Source organism: Mercenaria mercenaria, chromosome 5, assembly GCF_021730395.1.
Source record: "Mercenaria mercenaria strain notata chromosome 5, MADL_Memer_1, whole genome shotgun sequence".
Classification (NCBI taxonomy): Eukaryota; Metazoa; Mollusca; class Bivalvia; order Venerida; family Veneridae; genus Mercenaria; species Mercenaria mercenaria.
This window is the reverse complement of record NC_069365.1, coordinates 25,523,120-25,546,871: the sequence shown is the minus strand read 5'-3', so window position 1 is coordinate 25,546,871 and position 23,752 is coordinate 25,523,120. Positions and strand designations below refer to the sequence as shown.

Here is a 23,752-nt window from a genome sequence, read left to right as displayed (position 1 = left end):
TTCCAGGTACACATAAATTTAGTGAAACTATTTGCCAAATGGTATGAAATCAGAATGAGGGAACAAAAGGGCAATCAACATTCATCTATGAATGTCAAGACTTAGCCTTGTTTTGAAAGAAACTTGAAAATCAAACAGAATACTTACACACAAATTTTGTGCATTTAACACAAACAAGGTGTCTTCATTGCTTGATTACAAATATATTTGACTTATACTGACTTTAATAAAGTATTACCTTTTGTGCACTTCCACCAGCCTTGCCTTTCCGTCTCCTCTCAGCCTTTTCTCTTTCCTCAAGCTCCATATTCTCTCTCTCTATCAGGGTTATCAATGTGTTACATCGTCTCTGTATCTCCTACAAACAAGCAAAGTGTACAGTTCAACTTGGTCACTAGTTTTTTTAAACACAAAATAAAACAAATTTGCAACCTTTCATAAGACGGTCAAAAGGCAGAGAATGGCTTGCAAAATTTTACTGTTCTTTACTTAATAATTACCAATCAAAATTTTAAGCTCTGTAAGAACAGAGGTGCCACTTGTTGCCTTACTCTTATTGTCAATGTAGTAAGCAAAAGAAATACCATTCAGTTGAAATTAAAAGACGTTTGTTTCTGTTTGCTCAAGGCTTAAGTTATTTTTCGTAATGCTGAATGCTTACCATGGCAGTTCTAGACTTGATAAACCAGTCAAATCTGAACTGTGGTGCTTGTCGGATTGCTGTACGTAGCTCGTCGTACACATTCTCCTTGTCAAAACCAAGTTTGTGTAACATACAGATCAGGAACCTATCTTCTTCCTCTGTGTAGTTCTTTCCCTTGTTTGTACCATACTGGATACGTAACTGATGGAATGGAGCCTTGTATCGCATCATTTTGGCATCCAGGGCACGCTTGATGCTTATACGACGCTGGATCTTGGCCTCTCCACGTTCTATTTGGGCCATGATTTTTTCAATATCTTGCAACTCATTACATCTCTCCCAGAACACACGTGAATACTCTATCACCTGGTACAAAAATACAACATTTTATCTTGTGTCGGGCAAACTTTCGTAAGTTTAAAAAAAGTCTCAAGATGCATTAGTCTTGCCCAACTATATGTAATTAAAGATGGCTGAGAAATTTCATAACATGCAAGGCAACACATTTCTATTTTCATTACTTAAATTCTTTATTGCTATAATTATTTCATGCTTGTAAATATATCAGGCGACATCTTCTATGTGCAATATATAAACTTCTGGTTTACTGAACATGCCTTGCCCATTTATCAAAACTGTATTTACAATCTTACTGTAAATAAAATGATTACTGTACAAACCTCGTCTGGTGATTTTCCCTCGACCTCACGGGATATTTTATCAATATCATCTCTTCCAAATTTCTCATTGGCCTTAATAAATTGATTGAAATCTCTCTTGTTCCATTCAGTAAAACCCTGTAAGTAAAATTTTTACATTAACATTCGCAACTATATTTTCTGTATCCATACAATATGATAAACAGTATTTTCTTATGAAACAAAATGGTAATTTGTAAAATTATGTGATAAGTAGGTTATTAAACAGTTAATATACGAATAAGTTTACAATGGTGTAGTATTGTTAGATTGTTGGAGATGCTTCACTAATGATTGAAGTTAAAGAGGTGTAGTTCAGTTGCTGTGGTGTGCATCAATTTTTCACACTGTGAAAGATATATCAAACACTTACAAACCTGCTTTGTCAGCAGACAATGAAGCTCGTCTAATGTTTTTCTATGACTTAACCTAGTGACCTAGCTTTTATCTCTGGTATCAAACTAATAAATCTAACCAACAAACATTCTAACAAAAACTTACAATGATCAAGCAGAAAATGTTGCCTCTAGAAAGTTCAAAAGATTTTTTTATATTTTGCCCTAACCCAGTTTCAATCTTTACCTAGATCATCTAGACTATCATTCTAACAAAATTTTATGAAGATGAGATAGAAAATAAGGCCTCTAAGTGTTAACAAGGTTTTCCTATTAATTTTTGACCTAGTTTTTGATCCCGGGTGAACCAGTAACAAACACTTTAAACAGGGCAACGTTTTGACGAAGTTTCATTAAATTTAGGCAAAATTTGTTACTTTTCGAGCTTTAATTGTCAAATTGTTGACGACTGATCAAAAACAGATACAGGGCGATCACAAAGTGCTCAAAGGAAGCTAAAACTGACGGGATATAAAGAGACAATTTTGGTTCTGCTTAACATCTTGGCAAGACATCTGACCAGTTTTGCAGACACAGAAACAGACATGACAAGAAATCTATATCTCTTGGTCTTTGAAGAGATCAAAAAAATGTAAAACAAGAGCACCGCAATGGGGAGCAATATACGCCCGAATATATGGCCTTTGACACCTAAGTGTGACACTGACCTTGAAGCGAGCCATCCGAAACATGCGCTCTGCATGTCATCTCGATGTGAACATTTTTGCCAAGTTTCTTTAAAATTCTTCAAGCAGTTCTAGAGTTATAGAGCGGACACATAACAAAGTCATATGAACTTTGACCCCTAAGTGTGACCTTGACCTTGAAGCTAGCCATCCGAAACATGCGCTCTGCATGTTGTCTCGATGTGGCGAACATTTGTGCCAAGTTTCTTTAAAATCCTTCAAGCAGTTCAAGAGTTACAGAGCGGACACGAAACAAAGTCATATGATCTTTGACCCGTAAGTGTGACCTTGACCTTGAAGTAAGCCATCCGAAACATGCACTCTGCATGTTGTCTCGATGTGGTGAACATTTGTGCCAAGTTTCTTTAAAATCCTTCAAGCAGTTCAAGAGTTACAGAGTGGACAAAAAACAAAGTCATATGACCTTTGACCCCTAAGTGTGACCTTGACCTTGAAGCGAGACATCCGAAACATGCGCTCTGCACGTTGTTTCGATGTGGTGAACATTTGTGACAAGTTTCTTTAAAATCCTTCTTGAAGCAGTTCAAGAGTTACAGAGCGGACAGGAAACAAAGTCATATGACCTTTGACCCCTAAGTGTGACCTTGACCTTGAAGCCAGCCATCTGAAACATGCACACTGCACATCATCTTGATGTGGTGAACATTTGTGCCAAGTTTCTTTAAAATCCTTCAAGCAGTTTGAGTTAGAGCGGACATGAAACAGTCATATGACCTTTGACCCGTGTGACCTTGACCTTGAAGCAAGCCATCCAAAACATGCGCTCTGCACATCGTCTCGATGTGGTGAACATTTGTGTAAAGTTTCTTCGAAATCCTTCAAGGGGTTCAAAAGTTACAGAGTGGAACGAAATTGCTAACGGACGGACAGACACCGGCGTCATAATACGTCTCTTTGGGCGTATAACAAGTCAATGAAAGAGTACAAAATTGGACAGTGTTTATCGGAAAGATAAGTAGTGTCCTCTACAAATAATGTTTCAAAACTAGGTACTTGTTTTAAAAGCTCGTCCTTTTCAGCATTTTCCTCCTCAGTTAACAACTCTGCTTCATCAATCTTGCCCTGTTCTTCCTTTCGAATTCTTTCTGCATCATGCCCTAATTCTGGATTTTTAGGAACCTGTTCAATAATATCAATAGAAAGTGATAAAGATACACAAAATTTATACCAGTATTTATTACAGCAAGACTGAAGAAGCCCAGCCAGTGCATATAAACTCAGAATTTGTATAACAAGAGCTGTCTGATGACAGCACGCTCGACTTTTCTCAGTGCTTGATTCTGAATTAAGAGCTTTACCAGTAAAAACTTTATAAAACTTAAACCAAAAATTTCTAAGTTAAAAAGGGGCATAACTCTGTCAAAATTCAAACACAGTTACGGGGGTTGTTTCTGCTGGTGTAGACTTTGATAGTAAATAACTATTTTAAGTTTCAAGTCTAAAGCTTTGATAGTAACAGAGATATTTGACTTTATCAAAAACTTAAACCAAAAAATATCTGTTTAAAAGGGGCATAACTCTGTCAAAATTCAAAAATCAGAGTTATGGGCATTGTTTCTCCTGGTGTAGACTTCGATAGTAAATAAATATTTTAATTTTCAAGTCAATAGCTTTGATAGTAACAGAGATATTTGACTTTATCAAAAACTTTAACCAACGCCAACGCTTGGGCGAGTGCAATAGCTCTACTTTTTCTTCGAAAAGTCGAGCTAAAAATGATTTAGGAACAGTAATTCCTTATTTTTTTAATTTTTCCACCAGAATGTAGGTGCAGAATCTAGAGATAAGAAGAAAATCTGAAGGAATAATGAACCTTATCCCCCGCTTTGAGAAACATTATAAATCTATATCTGATGCACAATACAACATGTCTTACCCTATAACCTATACTCTTTCTGTAGAAGTAGATTTCTTTGTCTAAAATTTCAAACAGTCTTGGAGGAAAGAACTGGAAATCTTGAACATTGGGCTGCTTTGGTGGTCTAGGTGCCTGAAAAGAAAAGAACATAGGAACATCTGTGATAACTATCATTAGATCTTAATGTAATTTCAACTATTATCCCATTAGTGCAGGTGAATTTGTAAGTCTTACAAATTCAATTAACAACCATGTAGTTCATTTTTAGAAGTACTGAAAATCAAGATTAACAAATATTTAACATATTTAAACCCACATCGGTGAGGGGCAAGTGATTTGAAGTCAGCGACCATAACCACTCGGCCACGGAGGCCCCAAAATACAAATAAAGGCATTAAAAAAAAAACAACCAAAAAAAACCCTAAAAATTGGAGTAATACTGTGGAATCTTATTTACATGGACATGAAATTTCAGGAGTTTGGACAAAAATGGCTCTTTCATTGGGATATGAATTTGTGCATATTAAATAAATGGGAGTTTTACTTGTTGGTTGGGATTTAATTTCATGGATGCACTCAACCATAAATTTTGGAAATCCATGAAAACTAGTCCACCACAAATATAACCATGATTATTAATGATTTCAGAGTATTTCCTAAGACCATCTTACTAAACTGATATTTTTTTAAAGTTGCTAAAGGAATACCTTTGGAGCTTTTGGTTCATTTACTCTGAGAGCCTCTCTAAAATAGGCATCTACAGCATAGTTGGCTTTCCTCTCACGCTTTGGTGGTTCGATCCAGTTCATGCCAATCTTCTGTTTCTCCCTGTAATCTTCCCCTTCAAACTTGTACACAGATCCCCGCTGTTCAGTAGTATCAAATGACAAGCCTTGTAAACTGCTCTCTCCAAGCTTATCCATCCTGTCTTTAATCTCTTCAGTCTGAAGAAAATACATGTCAATTTTGAAGGTCATTTTACCTGTGGTGGAACAGAGTGAGTAATCACAAGGTATTTAAACATTAAAAACTTTCAAAACACAAAATACATGAATGCAGAAAATGTCTGACTCTTAGATGCAATGCATTCAGATAAAATCTAGCAAATACACTGAGCTCCTCATTTAACTGGATTGAAGTCATGGCCATTGCATTATCTACCTTGTACAGACTGTTGGGAAATACTTCTGGGAAGAAATTCACAAAATCTAACTGTAAGTTTCTATGACATACACCAAGGCGTCAGATCCATGAATAAGGTCTGGTACAAGTAAAAAAATACACCATTTTTAACTGTTTTTGAAGAAAAAAAATAACTGAAATAATTGAATCAAATCCTCATTACAGATACAAATCCCTTATCATTGCTGCATATGATATATATATAAAAGTTTTAAAATTCTAAAATTGTTTTAACAAGTGCTTTTTCGATCTGTGATCTAATTTCTGTTGAAATACCTAGGTCTGAATGTTTCTGTCACTGTTTGTTACAATATATAATGAAATCCTGCAAATAAACACACACATCAAAATCTCAACAGCTTACTTATTTTCCGTTCTTTCTTAAACAAGAGGGTCATTGACCCTAAAGCGCTCACCTATGTACAAGGCTTCAAGTGTGTCTGTATAAGTACAGAGTTAGGTTTCTTCTATGTTAGCCTATATTAGTGACCATGCCCTCTGGTGGCCATGTTTTTTTGATGAATCAAAAAAATTTGAACACTATTTGTAAAAGGTCACACAAGAACCATTTGTGTAAAATTATTTTAAAATCGGACTAGCAGTTTCACACAAAAAGATTTTTAAAGTTTCCACTATATATATATAAGGAAAAGTGACCACGTCCTCTGGCGGCCAAGTTTTTTGACGAATCAGTATAATTTTAACAATCTAGGTAGAGGGTCAAACAAGGACTATTTGTGTGAAATTATTCTAAAATAGGGCCAGCCGTTTCACACAAGAAGATTTTTAAAGTTTCCACTATATACATATAGGGAAAAGTGACCATGCCCCCTGGCAGCCATGTTTTTTGACGAATCGATATAATTTGAACAATCTTGGTAGAGGGTCACACAAGGACTATTTGTGTAAAATTATTCTAAAATCGAGCTAGCAGTTTCACACAAGAAGACTTTTAAAGTTTTCAATATATATATATATATATAGGGAAAAGAGACCACGCCCTCTGGCGGCCATGTTTTTTGACGAATCAAAATAATTTGAACAATCTTGGTAGAGGGTCACACAAGGACCATTTGTGTAAAATTATTTTAAAATTGGGCTAGCAGTTTCACACAAGAAGATTTTTTAAATTTCCACTATGTACATATAGGAAAAAGTGACCACGCCCCCTGGCGCCCATGTTTTTTGACGAATCGGCATAATTTGAATAATCTTGGTAGAGGGTGACATAAGGACCATTTGTGTGAAATTACTTCAAAATCAGACCATTGGTTTAGGAGGAGATGTCGTTTGAAGATTTTTCTATTTTTACCTCTGGCGGCACCTATCTGCAACCAAGCAGAACCGTTTGAACAACTTTGGTAGGTGACCATCCAAGGAACACCCATGCGAAGTTTCATCAAAATCCATTCAGTGGTTTTGGAGGAGATGTCTTTTAAACACAATTGTTGACGACGGACAGACACAGCATGATCACAATAGCTCACCACGAGCATTGCTCAGGTGAGCTAAAAACAAAATGACTACTTTAGACTTACTTTCTTCTGTCCCTTAGCAAGGATTTCATCAATATCTGCTTCTGTGATTTCACTATCCTTCGAGGCAAACACGTGACTTGCTCCATGTCTGATCATGTTCAAGACTTCATCTTTACCCAGCTTCGTTGCTGCTGCATCAACAAGCCGACCTGAAAGAGAAAACACATCAGTAAGATGTCATGGTTCATACAGACCTTCCCAAAAAAAAATCAAGTAGTTTTCAAGGAGTTTTCAAGTAGTTTTCCTCCATTTTCAAGGACTAAAATGGGCGCAATGTCACTGTTGCTGAGACATGAAATAACCAATTTAAATCCAATTTAGGACAAAATTAAACGATTTTGGCACAGTTTTCACAGTAGGTGGGGGCAGGGGCGGTATTGTCAAGTCATTATTTATATCCTGTGTTGACTCTCTTACATGCTTAGGAGCGAAGGCATCAATTGTTTCAGTCAACTTCTCATGGCAGAGCTGTTTTTATGTTTTTCGCTTTTGGAATGTGATTTTAAAATTTAATGCACTTTCTCCCATAGCAGCGATGTCGATATCTTGTCAACAAAAACACAAAGGCATTTCTTTTTTCGCCTTTGATTCCCTTAGCCAATGTTTATAATTGTCATCAGTAAGCCACTTTTGCGAAAAGACACAATTGTACTCTTTAGAACTCATGTTTTTCTTCCTGGAAAAATGCCTCGCATCGCGGATAAATTACACAGTGTGAAAATTACTTGAAAGAGCATAAAACCCGTAAAGTACTGTACCGTACCGTACTATCGCCGACTCCGTGGCAGGCCCTAATGGCGGTAACGGTTGTTTTTTTTTCGTCGTTTTTTTAAGTTATTTTGGTCCGTTTATAATGTTTGTCCGTTTTCAATTCGCACCCGACGAATTTAAGGACTATTTGCCATCTTTTGTACGTTTTTTTCCTAAATTCAAGTAGTTTTCAAGTAGTTTCTGACTGTTACAAAATTCAAGTAGTTTTCAAGGAGTAGGCGTCAAATTCAAGGACTTTTCATGGCCTGTGCGAACCATGGATGTGCAGATTTGGCAATGTTCCAAATTTCACAGTCTTGCTGACAGAACAAGATGTGCGCCTATAGAAAACTGGTGCCTCAACTTATTGTCAAGTACAGTCATATACTACTTGCTGACAACGAGACTAAGAAACCTTTCAAATAACTTTGGGATGGAGGTGCTGGTCAGTGCGAGTTGAGGATAAAACAGGGGTTTATAAGTACTTGGGGGGACAGGGCCTTTTGAGGAGGAAAACTGATGGACTTTTTATACAATAATATCATGGGAACAGTTTGTTTTTTAAATTTTAACATGAGCCACAGCTTAAGTACAACTACTAAACAAGTCACTTAAGTGGCATACTTCTTTCCTTTCTATTCTTAAAGAAATCTACAAGACTAGCCCAGTCACAACTGTCATAAAGCACTATACTTGGTATTCAGCTTGTAACAAGAGTATTATCAGCTGGCATTGAAATTAATATTTCTAATATTTCTTAGATTGGACAAAGTAATTACTTAAGGATTTGTTATCTTTAGCTTTTGATAACACAATTTCTTTTGCAGTTCCACCATTTGTGTGAAACCTTTTCTCTTTCTGTTGTTTATGCAGTAAAGCGGTAATCATACAATAAAATACAGCAATAAATCCAGACTATTGCCTTTATAAATCTGCTTATGTTTCATGTGTGGGGAGCACAAAAAGCAGTTTATAATGTACAAGTTGAGTCCACCAAAATCATATCCAATTATCAATTACAGAGAATTAAACAAGGAGCTGCGTTCAATAAATGCTTGATGCCCCCGGTGGCATCCTTGTCGATACAAAGCAACCTAAGTCCAAAATGAGGTCAAGGTCAAACTGAGGTCAGGTGATGTTTGAAGATGAGGAATGGTCACAGGTTACATCTGTATTAGTATCAATTCATTCTTGTAAGCGGTATTGATGCTAGACGAAACGGTCCCATTTGGTTAACCAAGAGATGGCCCATATAAAGCAACCTAAGTCCAAAATGAGGTCAAGGTCAAGGTCAAACTGAGGTCAGGTGATGTCTGAAGATGGGGAATGGTCACAAGTTACATCTGCATTAGTATCAAGTCATTCTAGTAAGGGGTATTGATGCTAGACGAAACGGTCCCATTTGGTTAACCAAGAGATGGCCCATATAAAGCAACCCAAGTCCAAAATGAGGTCAAGGTCAAGGTCAAACTGAGGTCAGGTGATGTCTGAAGATGGGGAATGGTCACAGGTTACATCTGCATTAGTATCAAGTCATTCTAGTAATGGGTATTGATGCTAGACGAAACGGTCCTATTTGGTTAACCTCGTACAGACGGACGGACAGGACGATCACTATATACCTCCCGCATCAGTAGATGCCGGGGGCATAAAAAAGATAACTAACATAGGAACAAAACACAAGTCCAGACTGCAATATCTGGAGATTTATTACCTTGCTGAATAACTACATTATCAAGACGTAACTTCATTTCTGCTTTCTCCACAATTCGTTCCTCTACTGTGTTCTCTGTGATAAATCTGAACACTCGTACCTGTTTCTTCTGTCCGATACGATGTGCACGATCCTACAACACAGCGTAACATATAGGAGTAAACGGAAAGGCAACAGTGTTTTCATGTTATTGCTTTGTGATAGGTGAAAGAATTTTTAAAATCAGCTTTAAAATAATTAAGTTATGAACATTTCAATATTTGGTACCAAGTTGCTCACCTGACCTCGACTATTTGACACTAAATGTATGTATAACACACTGTATCATTAGTGGCAACAAATGTCTTCAGTATGAAAATTATAAATGCTGAAAGACACAAAGGTAAGACCAAAACAAGAAATCAGGACTTCTGAAAGAATTCTAAACCCAAAGTGCAGTCTTGAAACCAAAAAGTGAATTCCTTAACCACTCGCCCATGTGTGTCCCACCCAAGAAACATGTTTCATCTTCTCATCTTATTTTGTTCCACTAGCCTCATATCTTAAAATACCAAAAATATATCAAAGTTCTATATAAAGGCTTTTATGATAGTTACAGAAATACTGGTGTAAAATCTGTAACATTCAACATGAGTAACCCTTACCTGAGCCTGTAGATCAACCTGTGGGTTCCAGTCCGAGTCGTACAGTATGACAACATCAGCAGTAGCAAGATTGATACCTAAACCACCTGCTCGTGTACTCAACATGAAGATAAACTTCTTACTGTCTGGTGCATTGTACTCATCTATAGACACCTGTTAAACATCAATCAGTTTAAATATCAAATTGCAATAACAGGCTTTACCCTACTAGTCTCCAAAGATGGCTTCTTATAGGGATTTTCTGCCAAGCATCTAGTCAAAACCGTGACTTTTGTCATATTGCAAGCCTTTAATATGGGTGAAGTTGGGCTAGACAAATATTCCTGTCTGCTCATAAATTAAAAGTAAAAACTGGCTCCAGCCAAATAGAACATTTGACCCTTTTTACAATACATTCAATGCAAACAGAGGTCCAGAGAAGCCAGAGCATCTCCGCAAATCCAAAACAAAGTTGATTTACTGTTGGTAACTCTTAACCCGTCCCATTCTCTTATCATAGTCTTATGCTACCATATTTGCTAGATTGTCAATAGTCAACAAGATTATGGAATATACCACTCAGGGGTTCCACTAGACCTGAAAACCCAAGAGTCCCAGGACCCTTGGGCCCAAATTTTGAAGGGTCCTTTTCCAAAATACAGGAGTCCTGTCCCAACACGTCCATATAATTGATTATATTTTTTTTATTTAGTAATACGTAGATCTTTACCTAAGAAAACAATAAACCAAGATCATGTTACAGCATAATAAAAATGTCAGTTTCAGGTCATATAGTCTCATATTGTAACTAATATTTATCAAAGTTCATGTTATTTTGATAAGGTTTTTCTTCTATATTTCATTTAATTTTTAATAACAGAAAAGTGCTATAACACTCTATAACAAGAGGACCATGATGGTCCTGAATCGCTCACCTCTTCCCACATGACCCAGCTTTGAGTATGACGTCGTTTTTTCTATTATTTGACATAGTGACCTAGTTTTTGAGCTCATGTGACCCAGTTTTGAACCTGACCTAGATATTATCAAGATAAAAATTCTGACCAATTTTCATGAAGATCCATTGAAAAATATGGTCTCTAGAGAGGTCACAATGTTTTTTCTATTATTTGACCTATTGACCTAGTTTTCAAAGGTACGTGACCCTGTTTTTTAACTTTACCTAGATATCAAGGTGAACATTCTCACTAATTTTCATGAAGATCTCATGAAAAATATGGCCTCTAGAGAGGTCACAAGGTTTTTCTATTTTTAAAACCTACTGGCCTAGTTTTTGACCGTACGTGACCCAGTTTCGAAACTGACCTAGATATCATCAAGGTGAACATTCAGATCAATTTTCATGAAGATCCATTGAAAAATATGGCCTCTAGAGAGGTCAAAAGATTTTTCTAATTTTAGACCTACTGACCTAGTTTTTGACCGCAGTTGACCCAGTTTCAAACCTGACCTAGATATCATCAAGATGAAAATTCAGACCAACTTTCATACAGATCCCATGAAAAGTATGGCCTCTAGAGAGGTCACAAGGTTTTTTTATTATTTGACCTACTGACCTATTTTTTGACGGCACGTGACCCACTTTCGAACTTGATCTAGATATCATCAAAATGAACATTCAGACCAACTTGACCTAGATATCATCAAGGTGAAAATTCTGACCAATTTTCATGAAGATCCATTCAAGGGTATGGCCTCTAGAGAGGTCACAAGGTTTTTCTATTTCAAGACCTACTGACCTAGTTTTTGATCGCAGTTGACCCAGTTTCAAACTTGACCTATATATCATCAAGATAAACATTCAGACCAACTTTCATACAGATCCCATGAAAAATATGGCCTCTAGAGAGGTCACAACGTTTTTTCATTATTTGACCTACTGACCTACTTTTTGATGGCACGTGACCCACTTTCGAACTTGACCTAGATATCATCAAGATGAACATTCGACCAACTTTTAAGGAATCCATCATAAGTATGGCCTCTAGAGAGGTCACAAGGTTTTTCTATTATTTGACCTACTGACCTAGTTTTTGACCGCACATGACCCTGTTTCGAACTTGACCTAGATATCACAAGATGAACATTCAGACCAACTTTTCATAAGATCCCATGAAAAATATGGCCTTTAGAGAGGTCACAAGGTTTTTTCTATTATTGACCTACTGACCTAGTTTTTGACGGCACGTGACCCACTTTCGAACTTGACCTAGATATCATCAAGATGAACATTCAGACCAACTTTCATACAGATCCCATGAAAAATATGGCCTTTAGAGAGGTCACAAGGTTTTCTATTATTTTGACCTACTGACCTAGTTTTTGATGGCACGTGACCCACTTTCAAACTTCACCTAGATATCATCAAGGTGAACATTCTGACCAATTTTCATGAAGATCTCATGAAATATATGGCCTCTAGAGAGGTCACAAGGTTTTTCTATTTTTAGACCTACTGACCTAGTTTTGACCGCACGTGACCCAGTTTCGAACTGACCTAGATATCATCAAGATGAACATTCAGACCAACTTTCATACAGATCCCATGAAAAATATGGCCTTTAGAGAGGTCACAAGGTTTTTCTATTATTTGACCTACTGACCTATTTTTTGACGGCACGTGACCCACTTTCGAACTTGACCTAGATATCATCAAAATGAACATTCAGACCAACTTTCATACAGATCCCATGAAAAATATGGCCTCCAGAGAGGTCACAAGGTTTTTCTATTATTTGACCTACTGACCTAGTTTTTGACGGCACGTGACCCACTTTCGAACTTGACCTAGATATCATCAAGGTGAACAATCTGACCAATTTTCATGAAGATCTCATGAAATATATGGCCTCTAGAGAGGTCACAAGGTTTTTCTATTTTTAGACCTACTGACCTAGTTTTTGACCGCACGTGACCCAGTTTCGAACTTGACCTAGATATCATCAAGATGAACTTTCAGACCAACTTTCATACAGATCCCATGAAAAATATGGCCTTTAGAGAGGTCACAAGGTTTTTCTATTATTTGACCTACTGACCTAGTTTTTGATGGCACGTGACCCAGTTTCGAACTTGACCTAGATATCATCAAGGTGAACGTTTCTGACCAATTTTCATGAAGATCTTGTGAAATATATGGCCTCTAGAGAGGTCACAAGGTTTTTCTATTTTTAGACCTACTGACCTAGTTTTTGACGGCACGTGACCCAGTTTCGAACTTGACCTAGATATCATCAAGGTGAACATTCTGACCAACTTTCATAAAGATCCCATGAAAAATGTGACCCCTAGAGTGGTCACAAGCAAAAGTTTACGGACTGACGCACGCACGCACGCACGGACGACGGACACCGCGCGATCACAAAAGCTCACCTTGTCACTTTGTGACAGGTGAGCCAAAAATGTATCCAAAATGTACTATCCGGATACTGGTACACTTTCGGAATGTCATCGGAAAGTAGTTTTTGCTCAGTTTACTTGGCCAACTAAGTTAAATCAGAGATAGTTCCTCAAACAATGATGCTACTTTTCATTAAAAACTGCATTGAAAGTCAGTTTTTTAAAGGAATTTTGGAAATATGCATATGACATCGGGTGTAATTAGACTCGTGAACGGACATTCTAAACTTATTTTTGCTTTCAAAATTCATCAAAATTTGTGAAGTTTCTTGTTGAAATTACGGTATGATCACTAAACAATGGTCTAATTTAAAGTTGGCATGAAAAAAATCTTGCAGTGCACTTTTCACATGCTCAGTAATCAGCTGCTTACGATAATTTAATAATTGGCGCCTTTTTTGACAGTACACAGGATCAATACTCTTTATCAATTAATTTCAACACTTCATTGATTCTTCTTACCTATGTGCACTCACCGTGACGTAACTTGCTGATAAAAAAATCAGCGAGGCATGTCTACAGGAGAAAGGGCGGGATTTAGCAGAAGATCAAAGTCAGGAGGGTATGACCGCGAGTGTTTATTTTGGAATACACGTGTCTATCGTGGAAATAGTTTTACTGAAGGAAATGAATGATAAGAGAAAGGATTATCAAAGGAAAATGCCTCCGGGTCCCGAAGGACGCACAGGCAAGTATCATGCCCGGTCCTTTGAGCGTCTTTTGAAAATCTCCCGGGTCCGGACCCGGGGTCCCGGGTCAAATGGAACCCCTGCCACTGTCAACCGACTTTAAAATAGACACTGCAGATAAAATGTGGAGTGGTGTACCGTGTTTCTCTAAAATGAGACAAAAGTGATTGCAATAATGTAATCCCCCTCAAACTTCTTTGGTGGTGTATAATAAACCCATGTCAACAAAATGATCCACACAGCTTAAGTTCTGGCCAGGGAAATGCAGTGATAAGGGAAAGTTATTCGGGTTAAAAGAAAGCCAAACAACTTAGTTCCTTAACATAATGGCTTGAAATTATATTTGCAAATGAGTTTTTACACAAAACACACCGCTCGGCTCTATTATTTAATCTAACCTGTCTTTCAGAGTGAGGAGTTTGTCCATCAAGTCTGCAGTAATTGTAGTTCCTCCAAAAACAGTAATCTTCCAGAATATCCAATACACGTGTCATCTGACTGAATATCAGAACTCGAGATCCTGAAAAAATATAACAGAACAGAATGACTTCGAGAACTTTGGTAGCGGGTCACCCATGAAACATTTCAGTAAAATTACTTCAAAATCAGGAAAGCAGTTTTTGAAGACATTTTTAAAGTGTTTCCTTTGACTGCCATGGCAACCTGAATTCTGCATAATGACCTAGACGTGTAGGAATCTGGATGGAGACCACCTTCACATTCCTTCATTCCTGTTAAATTTGACTGAAATTAGCTTACTGGATTAGAGAAAGTGCTGTTTAAAGAAACTGAGGCATATTTTTCATTTGGCTGTGATATAAATTTATTTCCCATGGTACAATATTGAAATAACTTTTCTGTTACTAAAATGCAGATCATCCTATTTTTAATGTATTCTATAACTCAAGTCTTAAAACATTTATTTCTATAAATGCCATTATGACTGACAATATTTCTCTACCAACCAATGAGAGATTGCTAACAGTCAGCTGTTAGCTTCACCCAGAGTAATTACCACATGTATAGAATAAATGCTATGATGAAATACAATACCTTCTGACTGTAGTCTTGGAAGAAGTTTATCCAGGATCACCATTTTACCACAGTTGTCTACCAGATGTTTATCAGTTGTGTATGGAGGACCTGAAACAATGATATATGGACTACTATTTGATCCTCCAAATATGTAACATGAATTGTGGCTTTATTTTTTCAAGATACTGATACAAGTTATACATCAGTGCAAAGGTCTCAAGGTGTGGTAGTACTTTAAAGGTATTTTTTCATGGTCACAATTACTTTTCCTTTAATGTAAAATTCAGGTTATGAAACAAGGGTGCCAGTCACAAAATGCGCCTGATTGAAATAGGTGCACACGTAACTTCAAGGTGATATTATCCTACCTGGTTCTGCACCATCAAACAGGTATGGATGGTTGGCACATTTCCTCAGCTGCATGAGAATGTTGAGTAATCTCATCTTGTCTGACTTGCCTGCACCATTCACCACATCTATATCCTTCATCAATATCTTTGTGTACCTGAATAAAGCAAGTGAAATAAACTTAAGAATTTTTGAATTTGAAACTGCACACAATAATAAAGTAATTTGTAATACAGACGAAAAATGAGCCATCAGCCTCAATAAAACCTTTGTTTCCCTGCTATTTTTTACAAAAGGCCGCATATACAAGTCCACTATGTTAAATTGTGATGGATAATTCATTAGTTCTAATAATTTGCAATATATAGTGATTTAAAACTGCAATTGAGACTGTTAATTTGATTAACAAGAGGGCCATGATGGCCCTGTATCGCTCACCTAAGTACCATTGCTCAAAATGATATGATCAAGTTTTGACATAGAGCACATAGGCATATACATTTTAACAAGATTTGAACAAATTTTGTAGAGGTCCACTAGGCAATGCTACATGTCAAATATCTAAGATCTAGGCCTTCCGTTTTATTTTTAGAAAATTTTGAAGATTTTTCTATCTACAATCAAGTAACCCCCATAGGGCTGGGTCAATTTGAGTCGAGGGGTCATGATTTGAATATATTTTGTAGAAGTCTACTAGGCAATGCTACATGTCAAATATCTAAGATCTAGGCCTTCTGGTTTATTTTTAGAAAAATTTTGAAGATTTTCCTATGTAAAATCAAGTGACCCCTGGGGCAGGGTCAATCTTGACCCCGGGGGTCAAGATTTGAATAAATTTTGTAGAGGTCCACTACACAATGCTACATGTCAAATATCTAAGCTCTAGGCCTTCTGGTTTATTTTTAGAATTTTTTTGAAGATTTTCCTATGTAAAATCAAGTGACCCCTGAGGCGGGGTCAATTTTCACCCCGGGGTCATGATTTGAACAACTTTAGTAGAGGTCCACTAGGTAATGCTACATGTCAAATATCTAAGCTCTAGTAGGGCTTCTGGTTTTTGAGAAGAAGATTTTTTAAGATTTTCCTATGTAAAATCAAGTGACCCCTGGGGCGGGTCAATTTTGACCCCTGGGGTCATGATTTGAACAAACTTGGTAGAGGTCCACTAGGCAATGCTTCACACCAAATATCTAAGCTCTAGGGTTTCTGATTTTTGAGAAGATTTTTAAAGTTTTTCCTTTTGGTTGCCATGGCAACCAGAGTTCTGCATGGAATTGAATTCTTTGAATAATTTTGAAAGGGGGCCACCCAAGGATCATTCCTGTGAAGTTTGGTGTAATTCTGCCCAGTGGTTTTCAAGAAGAAGATTTTTTTAGAAATTGTTGACAGACGACGCACGACGGACATCACGCGGTCACAATAGCTCACCTTGTCACTTCGTGACAGGTGAGCTAAAAAGGTCACAGGACAATCATCAAAGATACCTGAATAAGTTAACACATTTTTTTTCTTTTTTTTTGGTTTAGAGCTACATACGCACGATTTTGATCATATCATATGGCGACTTTTTCTGAAGGTGGAGGGAGACCCTGGGTTGCCCCATACAAGATAGAACCACTTTCCAAAAGCTAGTTAAACTGCGACTCTCCTTACATGAAGAACTGTACACCACCTAGGAGCGACGGGCAAGTGATTCGTAGTCAGCAACTTGTACAACTAGGCCACAGAGGCCCCTTAACAAACTAGTAAAACTAGTAATGAAAAGACTGTATGATATACCCCCAAAATGTCAAACAAAGTGATTTTGTGTCCTAACCAGCATCTAGTACAATTTCATTCTTACCATTCCCTCTGCATTTTACTGAGACCAACAAACACCTTGGTTTCCTTCTTTGGTAACAGTCTTTTCTCCACTTCAGATTTCAACCGTCTCAGTAAAAATGGCCTTAAAACCTACAATGATAATTCAAAATGTTCTTATTTTTACTGTTACTAAGAAAACATCAAACTTGTAAAAATTGTCTGGAACTATTTTTCTGTAATATTTATTTATTACTGAAGATGTATGTTATGATGAAACATGTACATCTTAGTGGTATTTGAAAAAGCATTTAATGACCAACAATATTCCTCTTTAATAATGTACAACACATACTGACGAATCATAGAAAACCCTTAATGTAAATTTGTTACAATGCTGTTGCACAATATAAAGAAGCTTTGACTTACACCATGTAATCTTTCCACCAGTTCCTTGTTCATCTCCGAGGTGTTGAACCATGAATCAAAATCCTATAATCAAATAGTTAAAGACTCCGCACTTTAACATATAAATGCCCAAATCAAACATGTTCCGATTAAAACTGAAAGTAATATTAATGTGAAACCTTCAGACTATCCTCTTAATGAAGATTATCTACAGGCATTCAATGCTGCTTCTTTATATATTTACACATGTACTTGAAAAGGAGAGTACTAGTTGTACTGAACAACATTTAAGACAGGTTCTGGCGCCAGTATCACAAAAAAATCCATCTAATATTCCTACTTTTAAACAAGAGATCACAGAGTGATCTTGGCGCCCACCAATGTGCCATTTTTGAGTGTTCCAAATTTCAAGACTTATTGACTAGCTCAAGGTCAAATTTCATTTCCGTACACAACACTGTGCATGTGGTCCAAATTCAAAAGCTGTAGCTTGAGTAATGTGAAAGTAGGTCACTAGATCAATTTCAAGGACAAAGTTCTTTGTACACAAAATTATGCATGTGCATCAAGTTTGAAGGCTGTAGCTTGAGAAATTTGAAAGTAGGTCACTAGGTCAATCTTAAGGTCAAAGTTTAATTCGGTACACAAAACTATGCAAGTGGTCCAAATTTGAAGACTGTAGCTTGAGAAATGTGTAAGTAGGTCATTAGGTAAAAATCAAGGTCAAATTTCACTTCAGAACACAAAACTATGCATGTGGTTCAAATTTGAAGCCTGTACTTTCAAAAATCTTAAAGTAGGTCACTAGGTCAATGTCAAGGTCAAAGTTTGTTTCGGTAGACAATCCTGTGCATGTGGTCTAAATTTGAAGCCTGTAGCTACAGAAATGTGAAAGTAGGTCACTAGGTCAATCTTAAGGTCAAAGTTCATTTCGGTACATAAAACTATGCAAGTGGTCCAAATTTGAATGCTGTAGCTTGAGAAATGTAAAAGTAGGTCACTAGGTCAAAATCAAGGTCAAATCTTATTTCGGAATACAAAACTATGCATGTGGTCCAAATTTGAAGCCTGTACCTTCAAAAATGTGAAAGTAGGTCACTAGGTCAATGTAAAGGTCAAAGTTTGTTTCGGTACACAAAACTATGGATGTGGTCCAAATTTGAAGGCTGTAGCTTGAGAAATGTGAAAGTAGGTCACTAGGTCAAAATCAAGGTCAAATTTTATTTCGGAATACAGAACTATGCATGTGGTCCAAATTGGAAGCCTGTACCTTCAAAAACGTGAAAGTAGGTCACTAGGTCAATGTAAAGGTCAAAGTTTGTTTCAGTACATAAAACCATGCATATGGTCCAAATTTGAAGGCTGTAGCTTGAGAAATGCAAAAGTAGGTCACTGGGTCAAAATCAAGGTCAAATTTTATTTCGGAACACAAAACTATGCATGTGGTCCAAATTTGAAGCCTGTACCTTCAAAAATGTGGAAGTAGGCCACTAGGTCAAAATCAAGGTCAAAGTTTTTTCCAGTGCACAAAACTATGCACGTGGTCCAAATTTGAAGGCTGTAGCTTGAGAAATGTGGAAGTAGGTCACTAGGTCAAAATCAAGGTCAACTCATGTCAAGGTTCATCTTGCCACTCAAAAATATACATGTGGTCCAAATTTGAATGTTGTAGGTTCTTGACAAGAAGATTTTAAAAGCTTTTCCCTATATGTCTATATGAACCTTGTGACCCCTGGGCGGGGCCATATTTGACCCTAGGGGGATAATTTGAACAAACTTGGTAGAGAACCACTAGATGATGCTACATTACAAATATCAAAGCCCTAGGCTTTGTGGTTTGGACAAGAAGATTTTCAAAGTTTTTCCCTATATAAGTCTATGTAAACCATATGACCCCCAGGGCGGGGCCATATTTGACCCTAGGGGGATAATTTGAACAATTTTAGTAGATGTCACATACAAAATATCAAAGCCCTAGGCCCTGTGGTTTTGGACAAGAGGTTTTTCAAAGTTTTTCCCTTTATAAGTCTATATAAACCATGTGACCCCCGGGCGGGGCCATATTTGACCCCAGGGAAATAATTTGAATCATCTTGGTAGAGGACCACTAGATGATGCTTCATACCAAATATCAGAGCCCTAGGCTCTGTGATTTTGGACAAGAAGGTTTTCAAAGTTTTTCCTTATATAAATCTATGTAAATTATAGAAATAAACAAAGGGCCATAACTCACTCATAAATTGTTGAACCAGTCTGATTTTCAGAGGGACACAACTAGGGTACCAATACATCGTTCTGACAAAGTTTGGTCAAAATCCCCCCAGTAGTTTCTGAGGAGATGCGGTAACGAGAAATTGTTAACGGACGGACGGACCACAGACGCAAAGTGATTTGAATAGCCCACCATCTGATGATGGTGGGCTAATAAACAATGAACAGCTGTTATAAAAATTAAGCACAAATTAATACATACGTCAGCAGAGTTGAACACATCTGGTAATAAGAAGTTGAGAAGGGCCCACAGTTCATGTAGGTTGTTCTGTAGAGGGGTACCAGTCAGTAGAAGTCTGTTTGCGGTCTTGAACTCGCGCACTATCTCTGACAACTGTAAACAACAACATTATTTTTATTTAAAGGTACATTAATGACCAACCCAGTATCAAGTGTTACTTCCAGGAATTTTTTTATCACAAGGTTGTAAAACTTAGTCAAGCATAAATTTGGTGATACAGAGAGTATGTACAAATCACTGCCAATAAGACTTAAGAACCCTTCTGTCATCTCACAATTCTGTTAAGTAAAAACACTATTCTAACTCCTCTTTCATGCAAAATAATTCACCTTTAGACACTTTAAACAAAACAGTATTCTACCAAATGAGACATACCTTTGATTTTTCATTTTTGATTCTGTGAGCTTCATCAATGACCATGTATCTCCAGTTGAATTTCTTGAAGACAGATTTCTCCTTTATAATCATTTCATATGATGTTATACACACGTCCCACTCTCCAGGCATCATGATGTCACGGATAAGTTCTGCCTTTAAATCAGATTGCAAATTATAAGAAAGATCTGTTTCTTGCACTAGATATGTAGATGTAACGCTTCATTTTTTGTTTATTAATATCAAAAACAGCTCCTTACTGACTGAAAAGATTACAATTTGGTATTAACTTGTCACATATAAAGTTTATGATGTATCAAAGCTTTATAGTTAGGGTGCAGCTGAACTGTTTGCACGACAGTGAATTCTACTACTTAAATTCAGACAATTTTTAGGCTAAAAATTTACTGTATTTAAAATTAGAAAACGTTTATGAAGTGGAATATTTGTGACATATGACCACTTCGTTGAACATACTGGGCTATTAAGTACTTATAATAAGCAAGTATTTACTTTCTCGAAAACATAACATAAATCTAAAATAAATCCCTCGCAAAAACTTCTGACTTTACAATACCAAAAATATATTACTTTACCACATCAAACTTTACAAATTTTGTCCAATATTCCTATTCTTTACAGACACTAGACTGTGGCAGAAGGTTTGTGTTCTGCATACTCCATAAAATATTGAATATGTAACCTTTGTTTTTAAACAGAGAGCTCAAACTTTTAACAGGTAACAGTACTTGTCTTTAAATCTTAACAAAAATGTTCGGAGTCAGTACTCTCCAATGCTGTATTCTAATGAGAAAACAGAACACAGTATTTGTTATTTACATACTATACATGAATGTTAAAAATACAGGTACCCTTTGTTCCCGTGTTCCTATGAGACAGACTGTACGTAGACTAGGGCACCAGCGCTTGTGTTCATTGCTCCAGTTAGACAGAGTAGATTTAGGACAGATGACTAGATGAGGGCCAGGTATATGTCGATAATGCTTCATATATCCAAGTAAAGAAATCGTCTGTAGTGTCTTACCCAAACCCTAAAATAAGGAAAATACACAATAGTAATATCAGTTTCCTTATTGTTAATATATCAATAAACGACCCTGCAACAGAAAACTGTTTTATCCAAACAAAAGTGTAACTCAACATGATGGTTAGCCCGCCCGCTTAGCTCAGTAGGTAAGAGCGTTGGTGTACGGATCTCGGAGTCGCGAGTTCGATCCTCGGGCGGGGCGTATGTTCTCCGTGACTGTTTGATAAACGACATTGTGTCTGAAATCATTAGTCCTCCACCTCTGATTCATGTGGGGAAGTTGGCAGTTACTTGCGGAGAACAGGTTTGTACTGGTACAGAATCATGGAATACTGGTTAGGTTAACTGCCCGCCGTTACATGACTGAAATACTGTTGAAAAACGGCGTTAAACCCAAAACAAACAAACAAACAACATGATGGTTAATTCTAATTTATCAACAGAATATACAACAAACAACATTTCTTGTGAATTTAATGACAGAAATCTTAGTACTGTAGGGAAGTCAAACCTTTTATAAAACTAAACATTGTTAATCCTTACACGTTTTTAAAAAGAATCTAGAAACATTGTATTTTAGAGATTTTTTTTTATTGTTTTAGGACACAACAGCCAGGCATTGTGGTTTGCGGAGCTATATAAGTTATATTTCTATCCTTTTCTTTTAATGTCAACTAGTTTGTAATAATCCCGATATATTGTAAGGACATTTTCATGTTTTAAAACTTACTGTACGACACCACTGAATATATACTTGTATTAAAACAGACCTTTTATAAAATAATTTTCAATTTACCCTTAGAGTATACCTCAGACAATACATGATGGGTGTTCATTAAATGGAGTGCTCTGCATTAATGCAAATTTTCCAGGCATCCATTTTTCTTTCAATCATACAATATGATACTGGCATTAATAAAACAGAGATTTTTTTCATCAATATAACATTTACAATGAAAACAAGTTACCATTTCATCAGCTAGGATACCATTAATGCCATTCTCATACAGATTAATCATCCAGTTAAGTCCTCTGACCTGATAGTCTCTCATCTCTCCATTCTTGATGTCTGCAATCAGTAATATTGTATGGTTTGGTAATTTCTGTTTACATGGAAAAAGGAGGAAATAAATTCCACTAAATGAATGTCACTTAAGCAACTTACGGCTGGTAAATGCTGTACTCAGTTGCTCTGTCGGACTTGTTGTTTGTTATGTATATTTTTGCAAAAAAGACATAATTATTATGATATAATGAAAGTTACTGGGATCTCTTAATGTTCCAATGTTTTCACTTCTATTCTCTAATCTAACGTTTTTAGGTTCAATATTTACATCTTTCCTGGAAGTTAACAAGAGCTGTTCTTAAGACCATGTACTTGACTATTCAGCAACTTCTAAGCTGAACAAGGGCCACAACCTGGCATGATATACATATCAACCCCCAAGTTATTTTGTTATAATCTAATACCAGAACTTATCAAACTTGGCTATTTCAGCAGGTTTGATGACCATGAAGATTTCTGTGAAGTTTCAATCAAATACATGCAATGGTTATTGACAAATGACACTGTACATAAAGCAATGGTGTGTCGGCAGAGGAGACCCCTGGCCGAGTAGAACAGCTCTGAAATAGTCAAACTAAAATAATTCTGAGTACTTTCTTCAATTTTTCTTACATGAGGGACTTTCCTCAAATCTAGTAACAACAGCCGTTGATTTCTTGGCTTGTGAAATAAGTTCCTCATCTTCTTCGGTCTCTGTTCTCCTATGCCGGTGACTGAAATAATGATCATGGCGTTTAGTGGTAAACTTTGATGGTGACCAAAATTATAATAAACTTGTATAACAGTTAACACACAGTTGTTAATATTGCTATAAATAAGAAATTCTACACTTAAATCTTAGCACAAGAAGAATTTAACATTTCAATGGGCGAAACTTATTTAAGAAATCATATATTCTATGTCTAAGAGACAGCCAGATGTAGCAGGGTATCAAAGGACTCTT

General features: G+C 36.6%; 1 protein-coding gene across 3 annotated transcripts in view; it reads right to left on the bottom strand.

Moving 5' to 3' along the window:
• Nucleotides 1–23,752, bottom strand: part of LOC123556775 (SWI/SNF-related matrix-associated actin-dependent regulator of chromatin subfamily A member 5-like) — a 48,444-nt gene that overhangs the window by 978 nt on the left and 23,714 nt on the right. For all 3 annotated transcript variants that reach the window (XM_053542957.1, XM_053542958.1, XM_045347747.2), the window contains 19 exons: nucleotides 23,422–23,522; nucleotides 22,712–22,812; nucleotides 21,568–21,747; nucleotides 20,696–20,851; nucleotides 20,282–20,413; nucleotides 17,830–17,892; nucleotides 17,444–17,553; nucleotides 15,621–15,757; nucleotides 15,271–15,360; nucleotides 14,616–14,737; nucleotides 10,130–10,282; nucleotides 9,486–9,618; nucleotides 7,022–7,170; nucleotides 5,009–5,245; nucleotides 4,320–4,433; nucleotides 3,437–3,562; nucleotides 1,324–1,440; nucleotides 662–1,009; nucleotides 239–358 (listed from right to left, as the gene is read on the bottom strand). In XM_053542957.1, the coding sequence (XP_053398932.1) occupies nucleotides 239–358; nucleotides 662–1,009; nucleotides 1,324–1,440; nucleotides 3,437–3,562; nucleotides 4,320–4,433; nucleotides 5,009–5,245; nucleotides 7,022–7,170; nucleotides 9,486–9,618; nucleotides 10,130–10,282; nucleotides 14,616–14,737; nucleotides 15,271–15,360; nucleotides 15,621–15,757; nucleotides 17,444–17,553; nucleotides 17,830–17,892; nucleotides 20,282–20,413; nucleotides 20,696–20,851; nucleotides 21,568–21,747; nucleotides 22,712–22,812; nucleotides 23,422–23,522 (2,689 nt within the window). The remainder of the gene's footprint in view (nucleotides 1–238; nucleotides 359–661; nucleotides 1,010–1,323; nucleotides 1,441–3,436; nucleotides 3,563–4,319; nucleotides 4,434–5,008; nucleotides 5,246–7,021; nucleotides 7,171–9,485; nucleotides 9,619–10,129; nucleotides 10,283–14,615; nucleotides 14,738–15,270; nucleotides 15,361–15,620; nucleotides 15,758–17,443; nucleotides 17,554–17,829; nucleotides 17,893–20,281; nucleotides 20,414–20,695; nucleotides 20,852–21,567; nucleotides 21,748–22,711; nucleotides 22,813–23,421; nucleotides 23,523–23,752) is intronic.